General features: G+C 46.2%; 1 protein-coding gene across 1 annotated transcript in view; it reads right to left on the bottom strand.

Annotated features, from left to right (window-relative positions):
- The window catches only part of DEPTOR (DEP domain containing MTOR interacting protein), a 115,873-nt gene that overhangs the window by 16,359 nt on the left and 76,114 nt on the right, over positions 1-23,400 (bottom strand). The window contains exons 5-8 of the mRNA XM_037048453.1: positions 23,130-23,312; positions 20,898-21,032; positions 19,807-19,877; positions 17,943-18,047 (exon numbers count right to left, since the gene is read on the bottom strand). Of these exons, the coding sequence (XP_036904348.1) occupies positions 17,943-18,047; positions 19,807-19,877; positions 20,898-21,032; positions 23,130-23,312 (494 nt within the window). The remainder of the gene's footprint in view (positions 1-17,942; positions 18,048-19,806; positions 19,878-20,897; positions 21,033-23,129; positions 23,313-23,400) is intronic.

The following is a 23,400-nucleotide window of genomic DNA, read 5'->3' as shown; positions in this document are numbered from 1 at the left end:
CTCCAGTATCTCTATTCCTAGAGAAACACCTAACCTCTGGCAAGAGTTGGGAACATATTTAGCCAAGAGTAGCCATTTGGAGAGAAACTGAGGACCAGAAAAATAAAATAATTCGAAAATACTTGAGGGGCACCATGACATAATGGAAGACCAAGGTCTCTGGGTCCAGACAGGCCTGGGCTAGTTTGGCTCCTGATTCTGCAACTGAGAATGGCCAGAGGCTGTGACTCAAACTCTTTCAACCTGAACTGTAAAATATAGCGAAGACCTAGCTCATCAGATTGTGACAAAGATCAGAGGAGGTGGCACATATTAAGCAACTAGCACTGTACCCAGCATGATGTGCAACAAAAATTGGTTCCTTCTCCCTGTTATGCCTGTAGACACATTAACTTACATTCAACGGTCTACCCTCTGGGCCAACTCCCCAGCCTGTGAATGTTTACTCCTGAGGCCAAACCACTGGATTCTTAGCCAGGACCAAACGCCCTTGCAAAGTCTTTACGCAAGAAAGTGATTAATTTATAGGCCAACCCTGGAAAATCCACTTCCATTCTGGACATTAAAAAACTGCTTCCAAGATGAAGTATGTATTATAGAAACATGTATAATTTTATTAACCAATGTCACTCCACTGAATCCAATAAAAAAGAAGCAAAAAGAAGTGCAAATCTGAAGGCAGGGACAAAGGGAGGACCACATGAAGACAGGGAGAGGTGACTCTGCAAAGCCAAGGTCACAGGACTCCGAAAAACCAACCAGGCCAACACCTTGAGCTCAGACTTCTTGTCTCCGGAATTGTAAGAAAATAAATTCCTATTAAGTAAAAAAAAAAAAAAAAAAAAAAAAGAAAGAAAGAAAACTGCATCCAGGAAAGTTCTCCAGATGGCCATATTTAGCCTGATCATATTTCTCCCATCTTTTATAAAGTAGCTGAACTAGGCCGTGTTGTGTACACAACTATAGTTCGTGGCAACCAGTTTTTTAAAGAAGTTCGGAGAGAAAAGGCCAGAACTTCTGTCTTGAACACTTCATCCATTTTATATCTCTGCCCCAAGGAGCAAGAAAGAAGGCACAAGAAAGAGAGAGTTTCTGCTTCCAGAGACAGTGGTGGGAGATTCTAGAGAATATATAATCCCATATGCAGTAGTGTGTACATGGCACACTGCTCAAGGAGAGCCTCCTACCCCTTTATCAGGCCACTCTCTGTTCTCCCTTCCTGGATGGATCTCCTACTCATCCCTCCCTCACACTTCTACTGAGGACAGTTTGTGAATCAAGTATTGGGAAGAACATGAATATAAATAGGAAGGAGAAGCTTTGTGGTCATCAACCTAGAACTGTATGTCCCAGACTCTCTGGACACACTTTGAGGCAAAGATGAGGAGACAGCAACATGCTGATGACATATGCTGGCCAGTGTCCAGGATGAGCTGGAGAACGGGCCTGGAGCTCTGAGAGAGTGCGGGATAGAGCCCCCTTTGGGAGTGACAGACACAGAGGGGACGGGTGAAGTGGTGGCCAGTGGGTAAGGAATTGTTACTATACAATGAAACGCCTAATTATAGACAACTGTGCATTTTTTCCAGGTATTTCTCTCTATATATATATCCTATTTCCACAAGATCAGAAGCCCCTGAGAGAATAACTTCAGAATCTCCAGAATCTGAGACACATAAGTCATGTCTCACACGTGGGCCTGCAGCGCTGGATTCCAGCGTTCACAGACAGGGGACTCTGTGGGCCTTCGCCTCCTCTGACCTGGTGAAGGCAGGTGACGGTCACGCCTTCCAAGACCTGGTGTGTGCTTGCTCCCGACTCTGTGACGTGTAACCTGATCTCCTCAACCCCGGCTGCGGGTATGTGCAGGCAGCCACTCGCCCAGGACACGGTTCGGTTAGGGCACTGTGGTCCCTGCGGTAACACAGCTGGTCACGCGTGGCCCCGACAAAGGCAGCTTTCTTCTCCGAGGTGTGGAGGGGCTCCTTGGGGTCTCCTTATGCAGATCACTGGCTGTCCCCACCCCAGGAGGGGTCTGCCCCATTTAAATGGGTCCTGTCCCATTTAAACTTCTGCTCTGTGAATTTCCCATCAGTCAGCACGACTTCTTCCAAATCAGGGGGCTCCAGGACGAGGTATGAAATAGGGAGGAAAAAATAAACATTTTCAGCCGTCTTTTAAAACTAAAGACCCAACGTATATCTGAATTCATAGGAAATTGACCTCCATCCCTTAAGCTTTCCTTGTGACAGAATGCAATGTTATCCTTTCTTTTCAAAATCATCTGTGGCACCGTGGAGCCTTCCCAGGGCACAGGCCGCAGCTGCTCGCTGGCAGCCTTGCCTCAAGTGGGGCTGCAACCCCATCCTGAAATCCCATCCCTAGGTACGAGGCAGGCGGCAAAGCTGTGTTTATGCTGCCGGTCGGGGGAAGCCAGGTTCCTTTCCTTTCTTCTTTATTTAAGTTAAATGTTGTATTTTGAGATAATCAATTCACATGCAGTTGTAGGAAATAACACAAAGAGAAAAAAGTCATACAGAGAGATCCCACGTACCCTCTACCTAGCTGTCCCACAATAAAAACATCTGGTTAAAGTGTAGTTCAATGTCATAACCAGGACACTGACACTCTATTTCTATAAATGTGACATTTTAAGAATGCTATATAAATGGAATCATACAGTATGTAAGCTTCTCAGGTTGACTTTTTAAAATTCAACATAATTTCCTGGAGATTCATTCACACTGTTGCACATGTGAATAGTTCATTCCTTGTAAGGAGTTCATGGTGTGGATGTACAACAATAGGCTTAACTTTTCACCCATTGAAAGACATCAGGGTGGTTTCTAGGCTTGGGTGAGGCAGGGTTTCTGGGATAGCAAACGGCACAGCTGTAGGGATTCAAAGATGAGAACGTGAGCAATACGGGCTTGAAGACTGAGGTTTGGTTGTTTGGCTCTGTGTCAATGCTGACATCAACTAGAACAAATATAATTTCTGGTGTGCTTGTCACTGATAATAGGCTGCGAGAAAAGCCCTCAGGATCCAAAGTCCACCACCCATATGTCTTCGTGATGCATTTCAAAATCGCACTGTGGAACACTGCCTTGCACCTGCATCTGAGGCAGGAAGATCCACGCAGCCCCTCATCCAACATGCAGGGATTCTTCGTGCAGCATCGTATCTGCCTGTTCAGGGGCCTGGGATGGTTGTCGGCCGCTGCATGTCAAAACCACCAGGCAGTTTCTGAAAAGTGCTCACGTGTGGGCCTCACCGCAGACCAACGAACCCGTTTCTTGGGTATTTTGAGGAACAGCTCCAAGGGATTCTGCGGTATAGTGGAGGTTCAGGACACTCAAGGGTCTTTGTGTTCTTGCTCATGCTTGTTTTACACCAGAGGGTTAGATGTAAGCCCTGTACCTCAAAGTGCACAGGAAGAACCGGAATTCACTCTTCACCCGGCCCTGCACAACCAACTTGGGTCTTGTTTTTTTTTTTTAACCTAACAAGTAAAATGGAATTAATAGTACTTACCTCGATTTTGAGAAATTGTGAGAATTTGATCATAGAGGTAATATTCTCCAGCACACGTATTACAAAAGCACAACACTATTATTGTTATTATTAAAAGCAGTTGACCATGATATACACTCGAAGGCTCCTGTTACTGAAATGACTGTGACAGTCAGGGTGGAATAGAGGAGGGATGGAAATAACAGACGTGGGTGTCCAACGGGCCAAACACTGAAGCTGCTCTAGTACAATACACACGCCTCCTTTAACAGCAAGGCCAGGGGATCAGAGCCGAGTTCTGGAGATCTCGCTCACCCCGAGGGGGAGCCCTCACTTCTGTGGGCCCCGCTTTCCTTATGTATAAAACAAAGAGGTCAGACTAGGGAATTCACTTTCTTTCAGTTTTATTGGGAGATTCTTATCACACTCCACCCCCCGCAAAATCCTAGGAAGTGGGTCCATAGCTGGATCCTCAAAGAAGCATACAACCCACAAATCATGTTAAGAACCAGTAAAAACTTTCTGGCTCCAAGTTTCAGATTATTAGTAGTGTGAGTTGTACTACCACTGGTGTTGGCAATTCAACAGACATTTACATATGGGTGAATTCCAAACATATTTCTTCTATAAATCTACCCAGTGCAAAATCCCAGGTGAGAGCCAAGAAAAAAAGGTTATCAATAACCATTAAACATTGTCCATGGCTTCCTTCACCTCCCAGAAGTCAAAATAGTTTGAAGGCGATATCATAAGACCCAGAGAGGTCCTGTGAGGGTCAGAGCATCTCTGGGTCCCTGTCAATCTGCAGGTATACAGACCCCGCACTCTGGTTCCACAGTAGCACCAGTGAGAGGAGTATGTTTGTGCCTGGGGGCTGAAGGACAGATGGGACAGAAAATGAAGCCCTGACACAAAGAGAGACAAGTCTATAGATGAGATCTAGACAGAGTAAGAACCTGAACCAATGTCAGACAAAACACAGAATAAGCAAAAACTAGAAACTAAACCCCTGAGTGGAACAGGTGTCTGACGATGCTCAGCACAGACTTTGCCTAAGGCCATCTATAGTCACAGCCTCAGAATCTCCACTTGGTGTCAGGACAACCTAGGGCTCATGCTTTGGGGCTTCCTACCGACAGAAAACACTCAGCAGGAGCACAGCTCAAGTGTGGAGTCTCACATTACACCCCAAAGAGCAACAGATTCGGGCTGCTCAGATCCTTGGAATACAGAACGTTCAGAGACAAAGACATACTCTTTCCAGTTTCCAAAGCCCAATCTTTTCACTTTTAAACACCTGGAGGATTTGAATTTATTACCGCGCCAGAATCCCATCACTATCATGTTCTTGGAGGAGACAGCGGTACAATGAAAGCCAATGCAGAATGGTCCCAAATGCAACACTGTGCTTCTGTCCACAGGACCATCTACATACACCCTACGACATTAAGGGCATTTTTTTGTCTATATCTTCTCTTGATGCCTTCAGTCCCACACGTATACAATAATGGCTCTAAAGCATGGGATCTAGATCCAGCAATATCTGAACTCATACAGGAGTCCTACCCTTGGGCAAAATTCTTAACCACGACCCCCACCCCCGCCACACCGCTGAAGCTAATTTTTTTCCATCTGTAAAAATGGAGAAAGTACCTATGTCCCAGGATTGTTACCATGATAAAACAGAGATAACACACCCAGCATGGTGCCCAGTGTCACTGTCACTGAACAAACACTGCGTACATTTATCTTAGAACTGTTTTCCCTAGTTCTGCACGAAATCTTCTGAAAGGGTGGCACAGGTGCCCAAAAATGTTAAATGGAAAAACTACCTTTTTAGGCAAGTAAGTTCAGTGCTGTCTGTCTCTATCTTTGACGGAAATATAGGGTGTGGACATCCACGGATATGTTCAAATTCTTTTAAAAGATAAAAACAAGTACTAACTTTGGACCAGGCCAAAATGCTAGGGATTTTCATGTAAACCATCTTGTTGCTGCTAGGCTGCAATGCATTTTATATGTGCTCACCCGTCTTAGAGTATAGTGATGGGGAATAATTTCCAGGAATTATTTACTACCTTAGAAATAGGAAGACTTGACTAAGAATAAATAGAATCAATTCACTGAACTCTAAAAAAAAAATTTTGAGTACCTTTAAGTGTCATGTAATTTGGAAGGTGCTAGAATGCAATTCACTAGCTACCTGCTACTCTAATGAGTCTTCTTACACCACTACAGCAAAAACAGCGCCCGAACTAGAGTATCCACTACCCCTAGCCACAGAAATTAATTCATAGACCCAAGAAATATTTATTGAGCATGCAATAAAAAAGAATTAGATACTGTCCCTGTATTCATAAAGTGCATGTCTTAGGTTAAAAGACAATAAATACATCTGTGAAAAAGAAAATAGGGAGGTGTGAGAGAAATGAGGGCTATGGCTGGTCCTGTAGGCCTGATTCACCTTACCACATACCAACCTGCCTTTCTCTTGCCCCATCAAAACTGGAAGATGAAATACGCACATTTCCAGCCCCCTGTGAACTGACCGTACAGTGCAACTCCAGCTAATGAGATGCGAACAGAAATGCTATGAAGAATTCCCATCCAACACAAAAAGGAGGAGACAAGTAAGGTGAGGTGTACAAGATAAGGAGCCACGCTGTGAGAAGCCAGGGCAAGAGAACTCTAGGAGGAAGGAATGACACGTCCCAAAGTCCTACGGAGAGAACGCAGTCACTGGTGTGAGAAACTGAAAGGTGATAATGGAGGTGAGCAAGGAGGTGAGTGGCAGGAGAGAACATCTGAAAGCCAGGTAGAGTCAGATCATGTGGGGCTGTGTTGGGTATGGTAGGGCTTTTAAAGCCCTAAAAGGATATGTGGAACCAATGAAGGATCTCAGAGAGGAGGGCAGCAGAACCTGACTTCCTGTGGCTGCAGCGTGGGGAGCAGGTTATGAGGCTTCTTGCAGAAGAACAGAGGTAAGGGGGACCAGTCAGAATCCCTGGAGTCCTGGTGATGTAGCAGTGGATTGGATTTGGGGAAATGAAGAAAAACAGATACACTTGAGATATGCTTTGGAAGTGTCTTGAATTGGAGGGAGAAGAGAAAAGGAAGCCTGACTTCTGGCCCGAACAACTGGGAGGATGGTAATGATTACTCACTGAGATGGAAGAGACTGGGGGAGGAGCAGGAATGTGCAAAACAAAGCATTCAATCAACTCAACATCCCTAATTCCTGACCCTGTGATCTGGCCCTGCCCGATGAAGGTTGTCCCATGTTGCGCTCAGTCAAGTCACTTTTTCCCAACTGCTGTCCCTCTGAGAACCATGGTTGTAACTGTAACATCAACAATACTTTGATTTCATCTGGTAGGAAAGAAATGGTGGGCAGAACTACAAAACTGCAGCTTAAAAGCAAAATCACTGACTTCGCATATGACTTTATAGAAGTTTGGAACTTTGAAAACAAATGAACTGTGCAAACACACAAAAATTTCCATGAGGCTCCAGGTCTTGCACCTGGTGATGTTCCTGCCAAAGATACACATCACACTTGATAATTAAATACTGGCGTGAAAAATTGGTACCTGACCCATCACTGGACCTGAAGCTCCATGAGGGCAGGGACCTTACTGGCTTTGCTCCCCACTGGTCCCCATGAGACATCGTATGCAACAGACACTCAATAGAGATTTGCTGAACCATTTTTTCTGGTCAGTGACAGGAGTTGTACCCAGGGTCCACTATCCCCTTCCTGTTTGTTAAGAGAACCTTCATTTTCTTCCTGGACATGTGGCCATTGCATTCGTTTCTAGGGCTACCACAACAAATACCGAAAACTGGGTGCCCTCAAACAACAGAAATGTACCACCTCAGAGTTCTGGTGGCCAGGAGAATGCAATCAGGTGTCTACAGGGCCACGCTCTCTCTGATTGCTCCAGGGGCGAACGCTTTCTTTCATCTGCCAGCTTCTTGTGTTAACTGACAACCCTTTGGCTGGTAGACGCATCTCTCCGGCCTCATGGCCGCCTTCTCCACGTGTGTCTTCACACCGCTTGTCTTTATGCTGCGTCTGTCTCTGTTTCCAGTTCCATGGCCCCTCTTTCTCAAGCACACCAGTCACATTGAATTAGGGCCTAACTTAATGATGTCATCTTAACTTAATGACCTCTGTCAAGACCCTATTTCCAAGTAAGATCACATTCTCAGGTACTGGGGATTAGAACTTCAATTTATCTTTTTTTTTTTCTGATCCTCATCCAAGGATACATTTATTGATTTTACAGAGAGAGGAAAGGAGAGAGAAAGAGGGAGAGAAATATCAATGTGAGAAAGAAACATTGATCAGTTGCTTCCCATATGTACCCCAACCAGGGGCCGAATCCATAACTTAGGTATGTGCCCTCACCAGGAACTGAACCCTCGACCTTTTGGTGCACGGATGACACTCCAGCCAACTAAGACACACTGGCCAGGGAAAAATTTCCATGTATCTTTTTTTCTGGGAACACAATTCACCCCATAATAGTCACCCAGAATAAACTCAATATTTCCCATTTTCCCTTGCAGCTGAATGTGGCCATGTGTGGTCATGTTCTGGTCAATGAAATATTTCCAGGAAGTATCTTTAAAGAAACAATAGTGCCCTTCTTCTCCCTCTCTTCCTTTGCAAGTGACTGGAATGCAAATCTAAAGGCTAGAGTTCCAGCATCCATCCTAGATCATGAAGTGACCTTGGCAATGGCAGCTGAGCCAAGTGAAACTACGAAACAGGTGACTAGAGACCACAGAAACATAGCTGAGCTGTGGGCCTTCCAGCTCTTCCCTGACAAGGAAACGCGCATCTTAACCCTCGTTTTGAAAGATTTTATGTCATTCATGAAGGAGCCTAATGAGAGCTGATACAAGGCTCCAAACTGAGGGATCCTCGGCAGGCAAGTCGCACACCAGCAGTGACAGTAAGACACTATTATGTTTAGCTTTACTTTCTGAGATATTTGGTTTGGCCGAGAATAAATCCACAGTACAGCTTTGGAAACAGATGCCCAGCCTTGGTTGGGACAGTTTTGAATTTATCTCAGGTATCTCAGGCCAGTCTGGTGGTGCTGAGGGTGGTGGTGGGGGCGGGGAAGGCGTTCCCTGACCTTACACCTGGAGGCATTTCCAGGGATCCGGCACAAAGAAAGCCCAAAGTAGGGCCTGGAACAGATCAATTTAGGAGCAGCTAAAGATATTCCTAAAATTTGCCATGTTTTTGCTTTGTAAAAGACGACTTTTTCTACAGCTGTGAATAAGAGTGTTTCGTTTCAATGTGGTATTAAACAAGCTTAGGAGTAAGCAAGAAGGAGCCCACTGATACAAGTGTAGCAGTCGGCGGGGCTGGGGCTTCGTGTAACTCCAGCCACGGCTGGTGCTAAGACACACATTTGAACAGCCCTGAAACTGAGTCGCATCTTACGGTCGCTGCACCTGACCCTTGAACTATGTTACGTGACGCTCACTGAACGCCCACCACGTGACAGGCAGCGCTTGATGCTTCGTATGTATTTTCTTATTTATCTTCAGTTACGTCACGCGGCCATTCTCATTGCCATTTTAAGAGGAAAAACAGAGGCTTGGGATTTCTAAGTGACAGAATTGCAACAGCACACTGCAATACGGCACAAGCATATGATTCCATCGAGTCCCACGATATCCCATTTTGGCTACTGTTTTGTAATTTTGTGTTACATGTTTGTAAATATAAACTGACTTAAGCAAGAATCAGCTAGAAGATGCAGAATAACACAATGACTGTAACAAGCACTATAATGACTATACCTACAACCATTTATGGAGTGTTTACTATGACTATTTTTTTTTACCTGTTAGCGGGGGAGGGGGGGCTAAAATATCTTTTTACTAGCCAATCTCACACTATAGTTATGAATTCTTTGCATTCCACTTCCCTTGTTAAATTACTGTGTGGTTTCTTTCTCATGACTGGACTCAAGCACAAGTAGCTACCAGCCAAGGTCCCATGGTGTGTTACACGCTTGTATTTCCTGTAAGTGCCGAGGGGATGACTTCCATCAGGAGAAGCTGCCTGCAGAGAAGTGCGGTGTCCCTAGGGACTCATCCTTCTGACCCACTGTCGGTCACTGTGACTCACCCATGGTTTTACCAACTGGAATTTCTGGCAAACAGAGGTAACCTCTGCTCAGATATCCACTTAAAGGTTTTGCATTCTGATTTCCCTGATGGGGCCACCCAGGCACTCCCGTTTCAAAAGCAGCTTCTGTCTCACACACCTGGCTCCCAGAGGCCTTGTGACCTGTTATGACTGTTAGAAGTGCCACTTGGCAGGTGAAGCATTTGAGGCTTAGCTCCGAGTTAAGTAGTTATCCTGGCCCCTGCAGAAGGGGTGCAGTTGGGACTCAAACGTCCAGAGTCTGACATCATGCCCCCGGCCTTCTTCATATGACCCAGCGCCAGGCACACACTGGGCACTAACTAGGAGTCCTTGGTGAGCACAGGACTGGCCACAAGAGAGAGAAAATGTGACGGGTCCAACGAAGGGCAGGAGAACAACTGGCAGGAAGGCAGGGGTGCTTCTGGGGCTTTCTGAAAGTGGGGGCAGAGGGTGTTCTGGGAGTGGGGTTGACAGATGCGATCATTCAGCAAGGGCCTTGTATCCTCGGTCTCCAGCAGAGAGTGGCTGTGGCTGTCTAGACAAGCTGGGGAGCAGCAATGTGGGGCAATTGGGAGGCATGGGCAGAACTCTTGGGGCACAAGGCAAAGGGAGTTTGGGCTGGGAAGGTTGGAGTTCAGGGCCAAATATCACAGAGGCCTGAGGAGCGGAGCCAGATGCTGTCTGGCTCCCAAATCCCAGACTAATTTCTGGTAACAGAAATGACGACAGTGCTTGCATCCAGCGGGAGGGGACTGGCTGGCAGGGGGCAGGAGGGAATTCTCTGCAGCATGGGGATGGGCTATGGTCTGCCTGGTAGTTGGGTACGCAGGTGCATACGTTCAACAGAGCTTGCGTAACCACACACTTAAAAGCTGTGCGTTTGGTCACACAGAAATCACTCAGTTTAACACACAATTTTACAAAACTCTTGACCTTTCCTCCCCTGACTCATTCATCCTCACTGGGGGTGACCTAGCCCCCAAAGGGGAAAAAGGACTATTAAGTGTGTGTGTGCACACGCACACATATACAAACACACACACACACACACACACACACACACACACACAGAGTATATAAACAGGTGTATATAGTATGCCTGTAGTATCCAAATCTCATGGGGAAGGATGATCAGGAAAAGAAATGTCCTAAAGAGGCTCCTTCAGGGGAAGATCATGGAAAACAGGTTGAGAGACCCTGACCCAACTCACCGCCTCCCCTCCTTCCAAACTTCTCCGCACACTGCAGTCTAGTCACGGCTTTCATTCTTTTCTCCTAGGGATCATGGCCCCTTCTAGGTCCCTTCCACACAGACTAAATCCTCTGTGTGTGTGCATCCCGGCACACGTGTGAACACACTTCAATCACGTGCATGCACATGCACACAAAACACACCAGCATACACACACACACACACACACACACGATGCACGGATACGCGTAGGCTTAGCTGATTTCTGTTCATTCTCTACATCTTAGCTAAGGCATCCTTTCCTCAGGGGGCTCCTCCCCATTCTCCCTCCCACAGCCCTACAAAAATGAGAAGCTCTCCCCTCGGTTTATAATTCCATGTTTAGGAGTGAAATTATTTGATGAGTGTCTCTTTCCCTTTCTAGACTGTAAATCCCACGAAGGCCTAACCAAATGTGTGGCACGTGGTGGGTGGTCCGTGAATACTGGTGGGACGAGCACTGTGCAGAGGGGCCCGGTCTTCCCAATGGCCGTCGGAGTCGGACCTGGAGGATGACTACGGAAGGGCGCAGAGCAGAGAAGGGACCTGAGCGGAGGCCCTGAGAGTGGCCTCTTGTGCCAGCAGAGCCCCCACGGGCAGGGTGGCCCTCGCCCCACTCCCAGCCATGCCCAATGGTGAGCAAAGGAACACAGACCCTACCTTTCAGGTGACTGAGAAACGATGCCGCCAACACTAGACTGAGACATGTCACACTGCAGATGGCAGCCTCTGTGTCCCCACGGATGGCTCTCATGAAGACAACTGGGGAGGGACTACATTCAGAACATCACAGAATGCATCTTTGTTTTCATCTGTGCTGATCATCACCCCACAACTTGCCATTTTGGTGCCTAAGCTGTCTGGGCTAAATTAATCAGAAATTTCCAATGGTTCACCCAGTGTGGGCTCTCTTGGCTCAGGAAGAAGTCCATAAAAATACACAGGTTTGTTACCCTGGGGAGGAAAGACCAAAAGCAGGATTTTGACATTTTCCCTCTCTATGAGGAATAAAAAGTTTGAAAGGGGAGGAAAGGAACACAGTGACCACGAATTCCTTACTCTGACTCAGGTAATTCTGTTTTGATATCCATGTGCAAAGAAACAAAGAGCGAAAAGAGGCCCCATGAGGCCACATCCATCCATTCACTGCGGCAGGAAACAAGAAAAGGAGCCAGGAGTCTGAAATCCCTCTGGGACCTGGCAGGGGGCTGTGTGAACACTTGAACACTGTTTCTCACAGGATTTAATTATTCCCACCAGAAAAAATACACTTTCCAGAAAAAAGCAAGGATTATCTTTCGCTCCTTATTTGTAAGTGTGGCTCAAATTCCTTCCCCGTCTGAAGGCCCAATGGTTTGCTCTGACAAGTATTTGGCTAAACTAACAAAACTGAATATTTTGCATCTTTCACTTGGATGACCTACAAATTCTAGTCCTGACCTAAGTTAGGGGCTGGGGCCAAGAGTAAAAATTATTTATTTGACCTTCTTCAAGCCAGCACAGGTGACCATGTGACCACTTAACAATTCTTTTTGAACTGAACTCAAATTCTCCCTTGAGAGACATGAAAGGTCATTCCCTGCACTGTTTCCAAGGGGTTTAAGGTTTGGTTGGAATTTATCATCTACTGACTTCTGCCTCGTGGGTTTTTTCTTTTGTTTGTTTCAAAATAACGCAATAGGAAGCATGGTCAGGGCTTTGGGACAGAGACCAGATTTGAATCTAGTGTTGACATTTTCAAGCTGGGCGATCTTGGGGAAGATACGAACTGGGTTTTGGTTTCCTCGTTTACAAAGTGAGGAGAACACTACCCGCCACCCCCACCTTCAAGAGCTGTAAGAAGAGTAAGAGATGATGTGTGGAAATATGCAGGGACCCCACGCAGATGTTCACGGAGTGAATTCCTTAGCCTTTCTGTGGAAAGGCCCATTCATTGAACCACTCCCCACATTTGCTTCTAGCACTTATTAAACACCAGGAATCCTGCTAAATTCTGGGAATACACTCAGGGGACAAGGCCTAAGGTGCTGGAAGCAAAACAGAGCAGGAGATAAGGTAATGGCCGTTGCCCAGATCCAGGACTCTGTAGGCCATAGAAAGAGTCTGGAACTTATGGTAAGGAGAAGCTATTAGAGGATTTTAAGTGCCAGAGTCACTTAATTAGATTTGCTTGAGGGGCAGACAGAAGCAAGATGATGATCTATTTGTGAAATTTAAAAAAATCTGCCTCCATTAAACTGAAGAATAGCTACTGGAAGGTCATGTGAAATAAAGTTGGGGTAATGTGGTCCAGAAATGGGTTTAGAATTAATGCGATTTTTTTTTAAAAAAAAGAGTAGAAGATGTTGTTAAAGATTGTGATACAAAGCCATGTGTAACGGACAGTCATTAAACTGTAGCCTGTGGAATCTCTTTGGAAGAAATTTTATCCCTTTCAAAGCAGAAAAAAGGTAAGCAATAGAATTCCACCTCCTAGAACAGGTTTCTTCCTCCAAGACGTCAGTATTTAGATGCTGACATTCAATGAATTCAGGTAAGGGAAGGGCTTGGCACGGCGCAGGGTGGGGCAAGCAGAAGACACTCAGTATAGTCTCGTTCCTTCTCTCACCTCCCTGGACCAGAGGCTGCTGGAATACAATTCCTAAAGGATGGGTGGAGAGCTGCCGGAGAAAACCACCCTCTTCTAGATGAAAATGCACTGCACGCGCTGACTCAACTTGTAGCGCTTCCCACGTTGCCTTCTCTATTCTAGTTGTAATGCCAATGACGTGTCTCTGTACTGGAGGTTTGTACAGTTCATCATTTTTTTTTAATGTTTACAGACTTTTTTTAATTTTTTTTAAGATTTTATTTATTTATTTATCTTTAGAGGGGAAGGAGAAAGGGAGAGAAACATCAATGTTTGGTTGCCTTTTGTGCATCCCCTGCTGGTAGTTAGCCTGCAAGGAACCGGCCTGCAACCCAGGCATGTGCCCTGACCGGGAATCGAACTGCAATTGTCTGGTTCACAGGCCCGCGCTCAATCCACTGAGCTACGCCAGCCAGGGCCAGTTCATCATTTTTTTAAAGTAAAAGAACCTTCAAAATAAGAATGACTCCAAATCCAAAGATGTTGGCTCAAGTGAGAATTTCAATGACAGCATAGCCATTGTTTTATGAGCCTGGGAGGGAAGGACAGTATTATTAAACGATACATTAACTTGTTAAAAAGAAAAAGCCGTGATGAATTGCTGTCTCTTTTATGTGAGTCTGGATTCAGACCCCAGTAAAGATCAGGTTATAGTTTGGAGCCTCTTCTGACATCAGCTTCCTTTTTGGTCTCTCCGAACAAACATGCTACTAACTGATGAAGAGTAAAAGGCCATCGAAGGAAAGAGGAAAAACAGTGGAGTAAAGGCACAATTTTCAAACAAGCTTGAAATGGTGCAACAGTCTAGTATTTGATCAAAACACCTAAATTCCACTGACAACTGACGTCAGGTTGGAACCGTCCCTGCTGTACACATCCGCCCGCATCTCAGCGAACCGGTCCTGCCGCTCAGCTGCCTGCCTGGCCCCCGCAAGCCTAGGTCAGCTGTGTAGAGGCCGCAGGCACGAACTGTGCTGGGTACATGGGGGTCAGGTGGTCTAGGCACAAAGGTCACAGACTTCTCTAGTCCAGGCCAAAAAAGAATTGTGATACACCTTATCACTCTCCTTAAAGACCCATTTTCTGTAGAGTTCTTCTAGACTTTCTACAGACCTAAATTTCAACAGGTACCTGAGGGTATCCCCTCATCACGGGCCAAGAGTTCCATTTCAACCAGACACAGAGCTCTCTCCTTTGGGCATAGAAAGGCCTAGAAGTGTCCATAGGGGGAGAATGGCACTCCGTCTCCTCAGTCTGAGGCCTGTGCTTTCCACATACTGGTGGGCCACATCTTAAAACTTCCCCACCCCATAAATATAGGTGGAATAAAGAGAGAGAAACGGTACACATGAGAAAGCAGAGAAGTGACGCAGCCACGGGGAAAGTATAAAAACCCTGCTGAAGGCAGAGGCCCCCAAGGCCCACCTGTAGGCTCTGCCGATGGGAAGCACGAGACAGCTGGGGCCATGGCTTCAGCATGAAGCACAGAGAGTGGCAAAGGCAAAGTGGAGCACCTGGCACTACCCTGGGCCACCTCCTGCCAGTCAGAGGTGCTAAGAGGAAGCCTCTGGCCAGAATTTTGGACGACTGCTACCAGCCAGACCAAGCAGCCCAATCACCGCCCAGTCGGCACGCTCCTTAGGGCCGGCACCCCCACCCCCACCCACCACAACCACACATGCCACCCGGCAGATTTCCACACGAGGCCGTGCGGGATTGAGAGGTCAGTGGAAGCCACCTCTAGTATCGGATCATACACGTGGCTCTTCACGTGAATGGAGTTATTCTATAACCAACACATATGGCAAAACTAGAAATACTTTGTTCAGTGTTTTCTATGAGAAAATAATGTACTGGGCGACTTGAAGGAATACACACAGGTTACGTCCATGGAAGGGCATGATATTCTCTGTCATTTTGACTTAACCAATAGTACAATTCAAAATCGTACCTATGTCTTTACCTACCTATTCATTCCAATACAGAGTTCGATCAAAAGCAGGTCCTTAGAACAGTTATATACAGTGCCATGTCTTAACGACCTTAAGATGCCACTGATGTGTTTCTACTGAACGACAAGATGTTATGGTGGGCAATATAAACAGATTTTTTCTCTGCTGGATATAACAGAATTCATAATATGCTAATGTGCTCTCTGAATTTCTAAGAGAAGAGTAAAGTGTATAGTAGCTTAAAACGGTTTTGATCACAGAACCTGAGGACGGGATATTCTGTTGGACCAGGGCGCTGAGTGGCACAGTTTTAGAAACACACTAGTGAATTCCACACTGCTCTACGACATATGAAAACTACCGTGCACACACATACGCCCTGGGAAACTAAGGATACAAACCACGTGAAATATGAGGTTATGCAGTCGGAAAAAATGATGCCAGGTTACCCACCTATCAAAGTACGTTACATTAAGGAGTTAACTAATTGATCAGTTGACAATGCCCAAATCAGGTATATGTGTTAATCAATCAGGATTAACTTACTGATTTAGTTAATAAGCTAATTATTAAGTCTATTAATAAGTTAATTAGCTTAAGTCACTATTAAGCTAAGTGACTTTCTATTAAGTCACTAAGGATGCACTAAAATCAATGTAACACATTGACCAAGCAAAACAAGGTCTGTAGCTGCAATATCAATCCCTCACTTCCCCCCAAAGGAAACAAGCCTAAATCAAGGCCTCACGGCAAGCGAGTGCATGCTGAGGACTAATGCACTCAGCCAAAAACCATTTATCCTAGGTACTTTACCATGGAAATAAAACGTAAAACTCTTCCCACAGCCAAGAGTTCCACTAGAAAACGAACGAATCAGCCTCTGCACAGATACAAATGCTCTGGATGCGCCCGGCCACCGTTCCTGCTCTGGGTTCGTTTGGTGCTGAGCCCACCGCAGAGCCCAGGACGTAGGAAGAGCCTCTGAGACAGACCACCTTGGCCAAGAAGGCTTCCGGAACTTGCCCAGAGCACAGTACCCGGGGAAACTGGGCCTCCGTGTATGAAGGAGGTGTTTGACTCGGGGTGTGTGGGGCAGGGGTGCAGAGTCAACCTTGAATCACACCAGCACTGATCCCCCAGGCTGGCGGTAACCTGTGCTCTGTGCTCCCATGAGGCAGCTTCTGCTCCCGCCTCTCTGTTCCAGTAAATAAAGCAATGCCAGAGGGAAGGTGCTAGAAATCAGAGCTGTGCAGACCCAAGTCACGCCTGGTGCCCTCCTGGATTGCTGCTCTAGGAAAGGGGTTGATGGCAGAGGATAAAGGTAGTGAAGACATGCACTGAGGAAGAATCCATAGCCTTCAAGCCTTCTGCATGCCTCCGTGGTCGCAGATAATCATGAGATAAATGTCCTCCGTGGCATGTTTTACAGATGACAGAAAAAAGAAAAAAAACCCATGCTAGACAAAAACTGTTTTGGAGCAGAAAACGAATGCAGTCAACATCCTCTTATATCACATTTTGGTATAAATAAAAAGCAATTTGTGTGTGTGTGTATAGATGTATAGTACACCTTTGTATACACACACACATATACATACATTCATAGAAGAAGTCTGGAAGGATGTAAATTAAAATGCTAACCATGCTACACTTTATTGTATGTCAATTATACTTCAATAAAGCTGCTTAAGTGTTAACAGTGCTTGTCTCTGACTTAGGAAAGATTACAGGCAATTATCTTTTCCTTTTCTGCTTGTCTGTCTTTTCCAAATTTTCTCAACTACGTATGCATTACTTTAGTATTAAAAATACACAAAAGTCATTTTTACAATCTCACCCAATTCACTCGGTTTTTTTGATGTTCATGTCGTTCTTTGTACTTCACCGAGTGCTTCTACACCTTTAACTCCTAAAGCTGCAGAATGTGGTTATCGTTCCAGAGAGGAGGACACAGGCTCTGAGATGTTAGGGACTCCTTCAAAGTCAACGAGCCAGTGACCGGCAAAACCAGAACGTGAATCTCGAGTTCTCTTAAATTCCATGATTCGTGTGTTCTTTTTCTCGCTCTTCGCTGCTCCCGTGGTCGGGCGCGCTCTGCTGGCTGCACCGACCCCATAGGGATCTGCTTCCTACAGAACAGTAGTATAGTTACTACATAAGATTTAAGCCAAAAGAAACTGTTTTTCATGCTCAGTGTTGGTGAAGGGAAGAAACGTGAAAAACCAAGGGAGGTTTGGAGACCAAGGAGGCTCTGTTGGAGGGATAGGAAAACTTTTCGCCCTTGCTGATGCATCATACGCTCTTGGATCCATTTCAGCCCCATTCAGAAAGGGAAAAGGACACTTGACCAAATGGGACTGAACACTTAGGGTGAGAAAGGACAGACGGCACCAATGATAAAATAAAGCGAGAGGTATTCAGACACTGCTGTGTCGGAGGTACCTTCATTCCTGCCGCCGCTGCGGGGCCACTGGGGTCCACGGCCTGGATGTGGCACGGCTTGCTCCCTCGCACCACGAAGCCCCAGCCGACAGCGTCACCCACAATCTGGAGAGGAAAACCATAATTAGCCATCCACAGACAGGCCCTGGCAGTTTGCCTGTCCTTCCGAGAGAAAGAGAGAGAGAGAGCGCCAGCCCGGGATTAAGTGCACGCCCTGACACATCTCTTCTCTGCTTCCTCTCTGCGCTGTCAGGGAGCAGAAGGAACACTTTGCTTCTGCCATAAACACAGGCGTCTCTCTGTGGGAAATGTGGTCAAGAAACACTGTGGGGCAGAAAGAAACTCCTGTGAGGGTACTACTCAATAAATAACTGGCAGAGGGCCTCTTCCGCTGTTCTGCATCTTAGTGTCGGAGTCAGATGCTAAGTGCAGAAGGTCTTTAACACACATGTGAACCTTCTCTCCAGATCCAATTTCTGTTGAGTTTGCTCTCTCCCCCTAAATCCAAATGATACATGCTTCATGATCCTGCTACTTCGCTGAGGTCTAAAGTAACAATTTAAATTACTAATGGTGAGAAATATGAAGAGTCGTGGCTTTCTTGAAACACAGTTTTCTCTACCAACAAGAAAGTGAAAAATTACACAAAGTTCACAATTTACACGTAGAGGCTGGGACAAGACTTGTCTGCAACTAAGGGTGCCTTTTCCTATAGAATTATTCTTAGAAACGGCAGTTCCGGTCCAGGCCAGCTGCCAGACATGTCTTTGAGATACAGATAAAACACATTCACAATCAATTCCTGGCAATACTGGCACTGAAACTGAAAACCAAAAATACAATGAACTGTCTCTTGAATGCTGGAGATTGAGGGAAAGGCAGGGAAATGAATGCAAATGTTGTGGACATTCTCAAAAAGACTTCCAGGCACTTGATTGGCTTTAGGCTTTGCTGTTACTAGTGCATTCCACCTAATTTCACCTCCAAGTGCGCGGTTTACCTTTCCCCCAGAGGCAGATGGATTAGCAGTGCGTTTTCACGTGGACTGGCTGTGACTGGCACCGTCCTATTTTAACTCCTCAGTGCTCACAGTGGGAAGTGGTCCTTGACAAATGTTTGCTGTGTGAATGAGTGTGCAAAGATTTTTTTCCCCCCTGAGTCAACAAAATAAGATTAGAAGAGGAGAAGTGTTCAAAACAGGAGGTCGACGTAGACATGAAGAGACTGAAGAAAGAGGCCAGGGGAAGGAGCGTGGGTGAGGCACTGTCAAGAAGAGTGCTTGGATTCTGCCCGAAGAAAACCAGGGGGCGGGAAGGCCTGGGAGGACGGCTGAAGGACCTCCAAGAAGGGGCAGGCAGTCAGGAGGAGCTCCCAGGTGTGTGGTGCACCCCGCCCCATCAATCAGGTGCTTGCTTGGATAACTCAAGGCCTACTCACATGGTCAAGAGCACTATTCCTTATGGTAGACCAATGTGTCCCACAGTTTTCTTTCTCTGCCTAGAGGCTCTCCTCATGGCTCAACAATTTGTAGATTTAACTGTAACACAGAAGGAACTGTGGACAGTATTTGTACTACCATTTGCCCTAAAAGCTATAATTATATTATAGTAAGTACACAATGAGAATTGTTTTTTAAGGACGCATCAAAAGGAGTTTAAAATGCTACATTAATAATACATGTCAAATCCTAAAGTATTCTAGTGCCTAAGGGTCAAGAAAGTCCACTATTATAATTATGCCAAAACAAAAGGAAAATTAAGAGATTCTTGAAGTCCATCTGTGAAACACACATGGACACAATGACACATGGACATGGTCCAGAAAAACAAGCAGCACAGGAGAAAAATCCAGTGGATGAGCCTACCGTGAATGTCTTCCTTGCATACGGGGCTCCGGGTGTCAGGAGTTCCTCAGAAGTGACAGGTCTCTTTAACACTGTAAGGCAGACACAATGTCAAGGTGGCCCCTTCTGAGTCCTTGTCCATTCATTCATTCAGCAGATATTTTACCGAACCCTCACATGCGACCACCAGTGAACGAAAGTGGGGAAGGTCCCCACCTCACAGTTTATACGACAGCGGAGTAAAGACAGAGAATATTAGTGGACATAAGTGAGCCTGGCCCCAACGTACAGAGCTATGGAAGGAAGAGGCAATGGAGCAGGGTAAAGGAAAGCAAGAGGGCAGTGACAAGCTGGTAGGACCAATGGGTTACAGGTTCCTATGGGGCTGAAAAACTAATTAAGTCAAGGAAGGATTGCTTCTTAAAGTCAAGTTCATCAACAATTTTTGTGCCTAGATTTTTTCTGGAGTGTAAAGGCCATAAAGGTTGATGAGCAGAGTTTGAAACCATCAGGCACCAAGGGTCAATTCCAGGTATCGTTGGGTTCACGTAGACTATGCTTCTTTCTTAGGGGTGCAGGGCCCCACAGATGTCTGCCTCAGTTGCGGGCTGGGAAATCCGACTTCCCCTGATGTGTGGAGAACTGACGTTCTGCTCAGACCCTGCTTCAGGACTGACCCGGCTGCTGGGACTGCTAATGGCAGACAGCTCTCAGACTGCCCATGCCCTCACCTGTCTTTGCAACTCTCTCTCCTGCTCAAGGTCATGCCCTCCTCCCAGGGACAGCCAATACTCAATGACTGTTCAACATGAGGGCACAAAGGCCATGCCACCTTGCTCCAAATCTGGACTACTCTGAAGGGCCATCCCAACCCCAGAGCCCCCCTGGGGGCCTTCATTGAGACTGCTTGCAGTTCAGTTCTCCACTGCCAAACCCACACGTCCCTCCCTTCCAGTCCATAGGTCTTGAACCCAAGGACACGTGGTAATAAGATCCCCACACACTGGTCTCCCTCCGTCTGAGAATCTGCTTCCCAGGGAACCCAGCCTGCACACCTGCCCAAGTCCCCCAAGGTCACAGTCAGAAAGGGGGGCTATGTTCCGGCCACTCACCAGACTTGGGGTTGCAGAGCACGGGGGGGCTGCTGCTGAGCGTGGGGCTGCTGCTGAAGTAGCCACTGCTGCCACAGCTGCTCATGCTGCTCCTCCTCACGGCAGACACGATCTTGATCTCCTTGCTGGGGCTGACTGCGGGCACAAAGCACAGGGTCACTGAGTGTGGGGGGGGGGGTGTCCCTAGGGCCTTCGGGCTTTCAGCTGCGAGGCTCAGTGAGGAAAGTCACCCGTGCCAGAAAAAGGAGTCTGACTGCAGAGTCAGAAAAGCGAGGATTTGAGTAGCAACTCTGCCACTCACCAATTGCACAACGTGAGGCCATTCCCTTCCATTCTGGGAGCCTCAATTTTCCCAGCTGTACACTGGGAATAATGCCATCTCAGGATTGGTGCAAGGAGTGGATTCTTTAGTGTAGGCACAAGTACTCAGTGACATAAAACATCATTTCAAGAACCACTAAGCCTGTGCTGAGCAGTCCCTGGTAGAAAGTAAATTCAGTGCTGGCTATACATTTAATGAATCACAATACTAATAAGCATCACCTGATTTCATATGAAATCATGAATCACCCAGGGCGACGGAAGAGGAGATTAAAATACACATATTTAGGCTTGGAAGGGGATGTGAGTCAGAGGCTTCAATGATCTGATCTGGGTCCTTCTGCCACGAAGTTGGCTGGCTCTCAACAAGGGGGAGGGGAACCAGGGATACAAGTCTGTCTAGAGAGTATCCAACCATGTGCTAGGAAAAATTGAGGTATTAACTGAAGAAGATACAAGACACAAGAAACTTTGTACAGAGGATAGTGATGTCTCCCTCCCTTTCAAAGTAGGCACCTTGGGATTTCACACAGTTCTCCCAGCATCCCTCCCACTTCAGCAAAATCCTTTGCTGGAATCGCCATCAATTGCCCTGTCATATTTTCCTGAATCTCATTGACAGTCTGAAATCACTTCCCTTTCAAAGGTAATTTTAGTTTTGGGAAATGCCAGAAGTCACAGGTCATGAAATCTGGGCTGCAGGGGGCCTGAGTCACCTAGGTAAATTGATATTTTGCCAAAAAAACTCTGCACAAGATGTGATGCATGAGTGGGTGCATTGTCGTGATGAAGCTGCCAATCACCTGTTTCCCATAGCTATGGCCATTTTCAGCATATTGCATCTCTCAACAAAGAACATTGAGGTAGCACTCCTTATTAATTGTTTGGCTTGGAGGTGTGTACATGCGATGGGCAACACCTTCCCAATCGAAAAGCGCAGTTAACATGGTCCTGATCTTACGGCCACTTCGAAGCATTTGTGCCACACTTTCATTTGTGCTACACATCGTCCCCAAAAGTCTTCTGGATCATCTGAATAGTTTCTGCAGAGGAATGCTCTTTGCAGAAGAAAAAGTCTTTCCTCTTCAAGTAGTTGTGAGAATTAAACGAGAAAGTTCATGCAGCCAAGCTCGACTCAGTGATGGGTCACAGGAAATTCTCAATAGAGTCACAGGTGTTCTCACTGTCACTTTCTACACATAACCTAGACACCCACTGTCACTTTGCCCTCGGGTTAAGTCCAGAGCTTCCAGACTTTAGGCCAACCACAGCCAATGCCAAGTTTACAGAGGAGCTAAGATGCCCCTTAAAGCACCTCAGCCTCTTACACAGAGCGACACATCGAGTTTACCTCCTCTGAATGAGTGCAGTCATCTTGGTGAACATCAGTCACCATCATCCCTGTCAGGGTCAATTGTCAGGATGAGACTGTCTGCCCCCACAGGTAATGTACTGTGCCTTGTGAGGCACCTGGTTGTCCTAGTTTCTCTTTGTTCGGTGTCACCCTTTCATAATGGGTTGATCTCAGTTGCCTTTTAGTTACATACGCCCTCAAAAGTCTTCATTCATCCTTAAAATAGATAGCTTTTCAATGCTGTGATTTAGAACACTGGATAACCAATGATAATAATTATTTATAAACAAAAAGTAAATAAGTGAGGTAGGAGTGAGAGCTTGGGAAGTCTTCTATGATTCAAATACATAATTTTCTAAAAGACTTCATGATCTCCGATTTGATGCCTTGGGAACAATCTGGTTGTGTTTGTTTGTTTTTTTTTTCTTTGGCATACTTTTGGGTTATGAATAAACAAAAATTTTCCAGAGAACAGAATTTCACACAGGGGAGTTCTTACTGTACTATCTGTCAAAAGCCCAAAGCGTGCAATCAAATGGATTATGGAACCAACCTACCTGACATGAAACTGCTAGACTTCCGATTGTCGTGGCTTTGCTTCCTGAGGCAGAAGGGACTGTCATGCGTTTCCTGGGAGGGGGATTTCTCATTGAGCAGCTCCATGAGCCTCCGCCTCCGCCGGAAGTTCATTCTGAACTGGTAGAGAAGATTGCTGTCCACGAATGGGTGCTTGTTGGACACTGGGGAGAAGAAACGACAGATGACGACTACCTGGCATCCTGGCCACCGAGCCCTGCAACTAGAAAACTCCAGCCACCAGAGGCAAAA

The sequence above is a fragment of the Sturnira hondurensis genome, unplaced genomic scaffold, assembly GCF_014824575.4.
Source record: "Sturnira hondurensis isolate 20B ecotype Veracruz unplaced genomic scaffold, ASM1482457v3 Scaffold0006413, whole genome shotgun sequence".
In the NCBI taxonomy this organism is placed as follows: domain Eukaryota; kingdom Metazoa; phylum Chordata; class Mammalia; order Chiroptera; family Phyllostomidae; genus Sturnira; species Sturnira hondurensis.
This window is presented reverse-complemented; position numbering and strand designations above follow the sequence as displayed.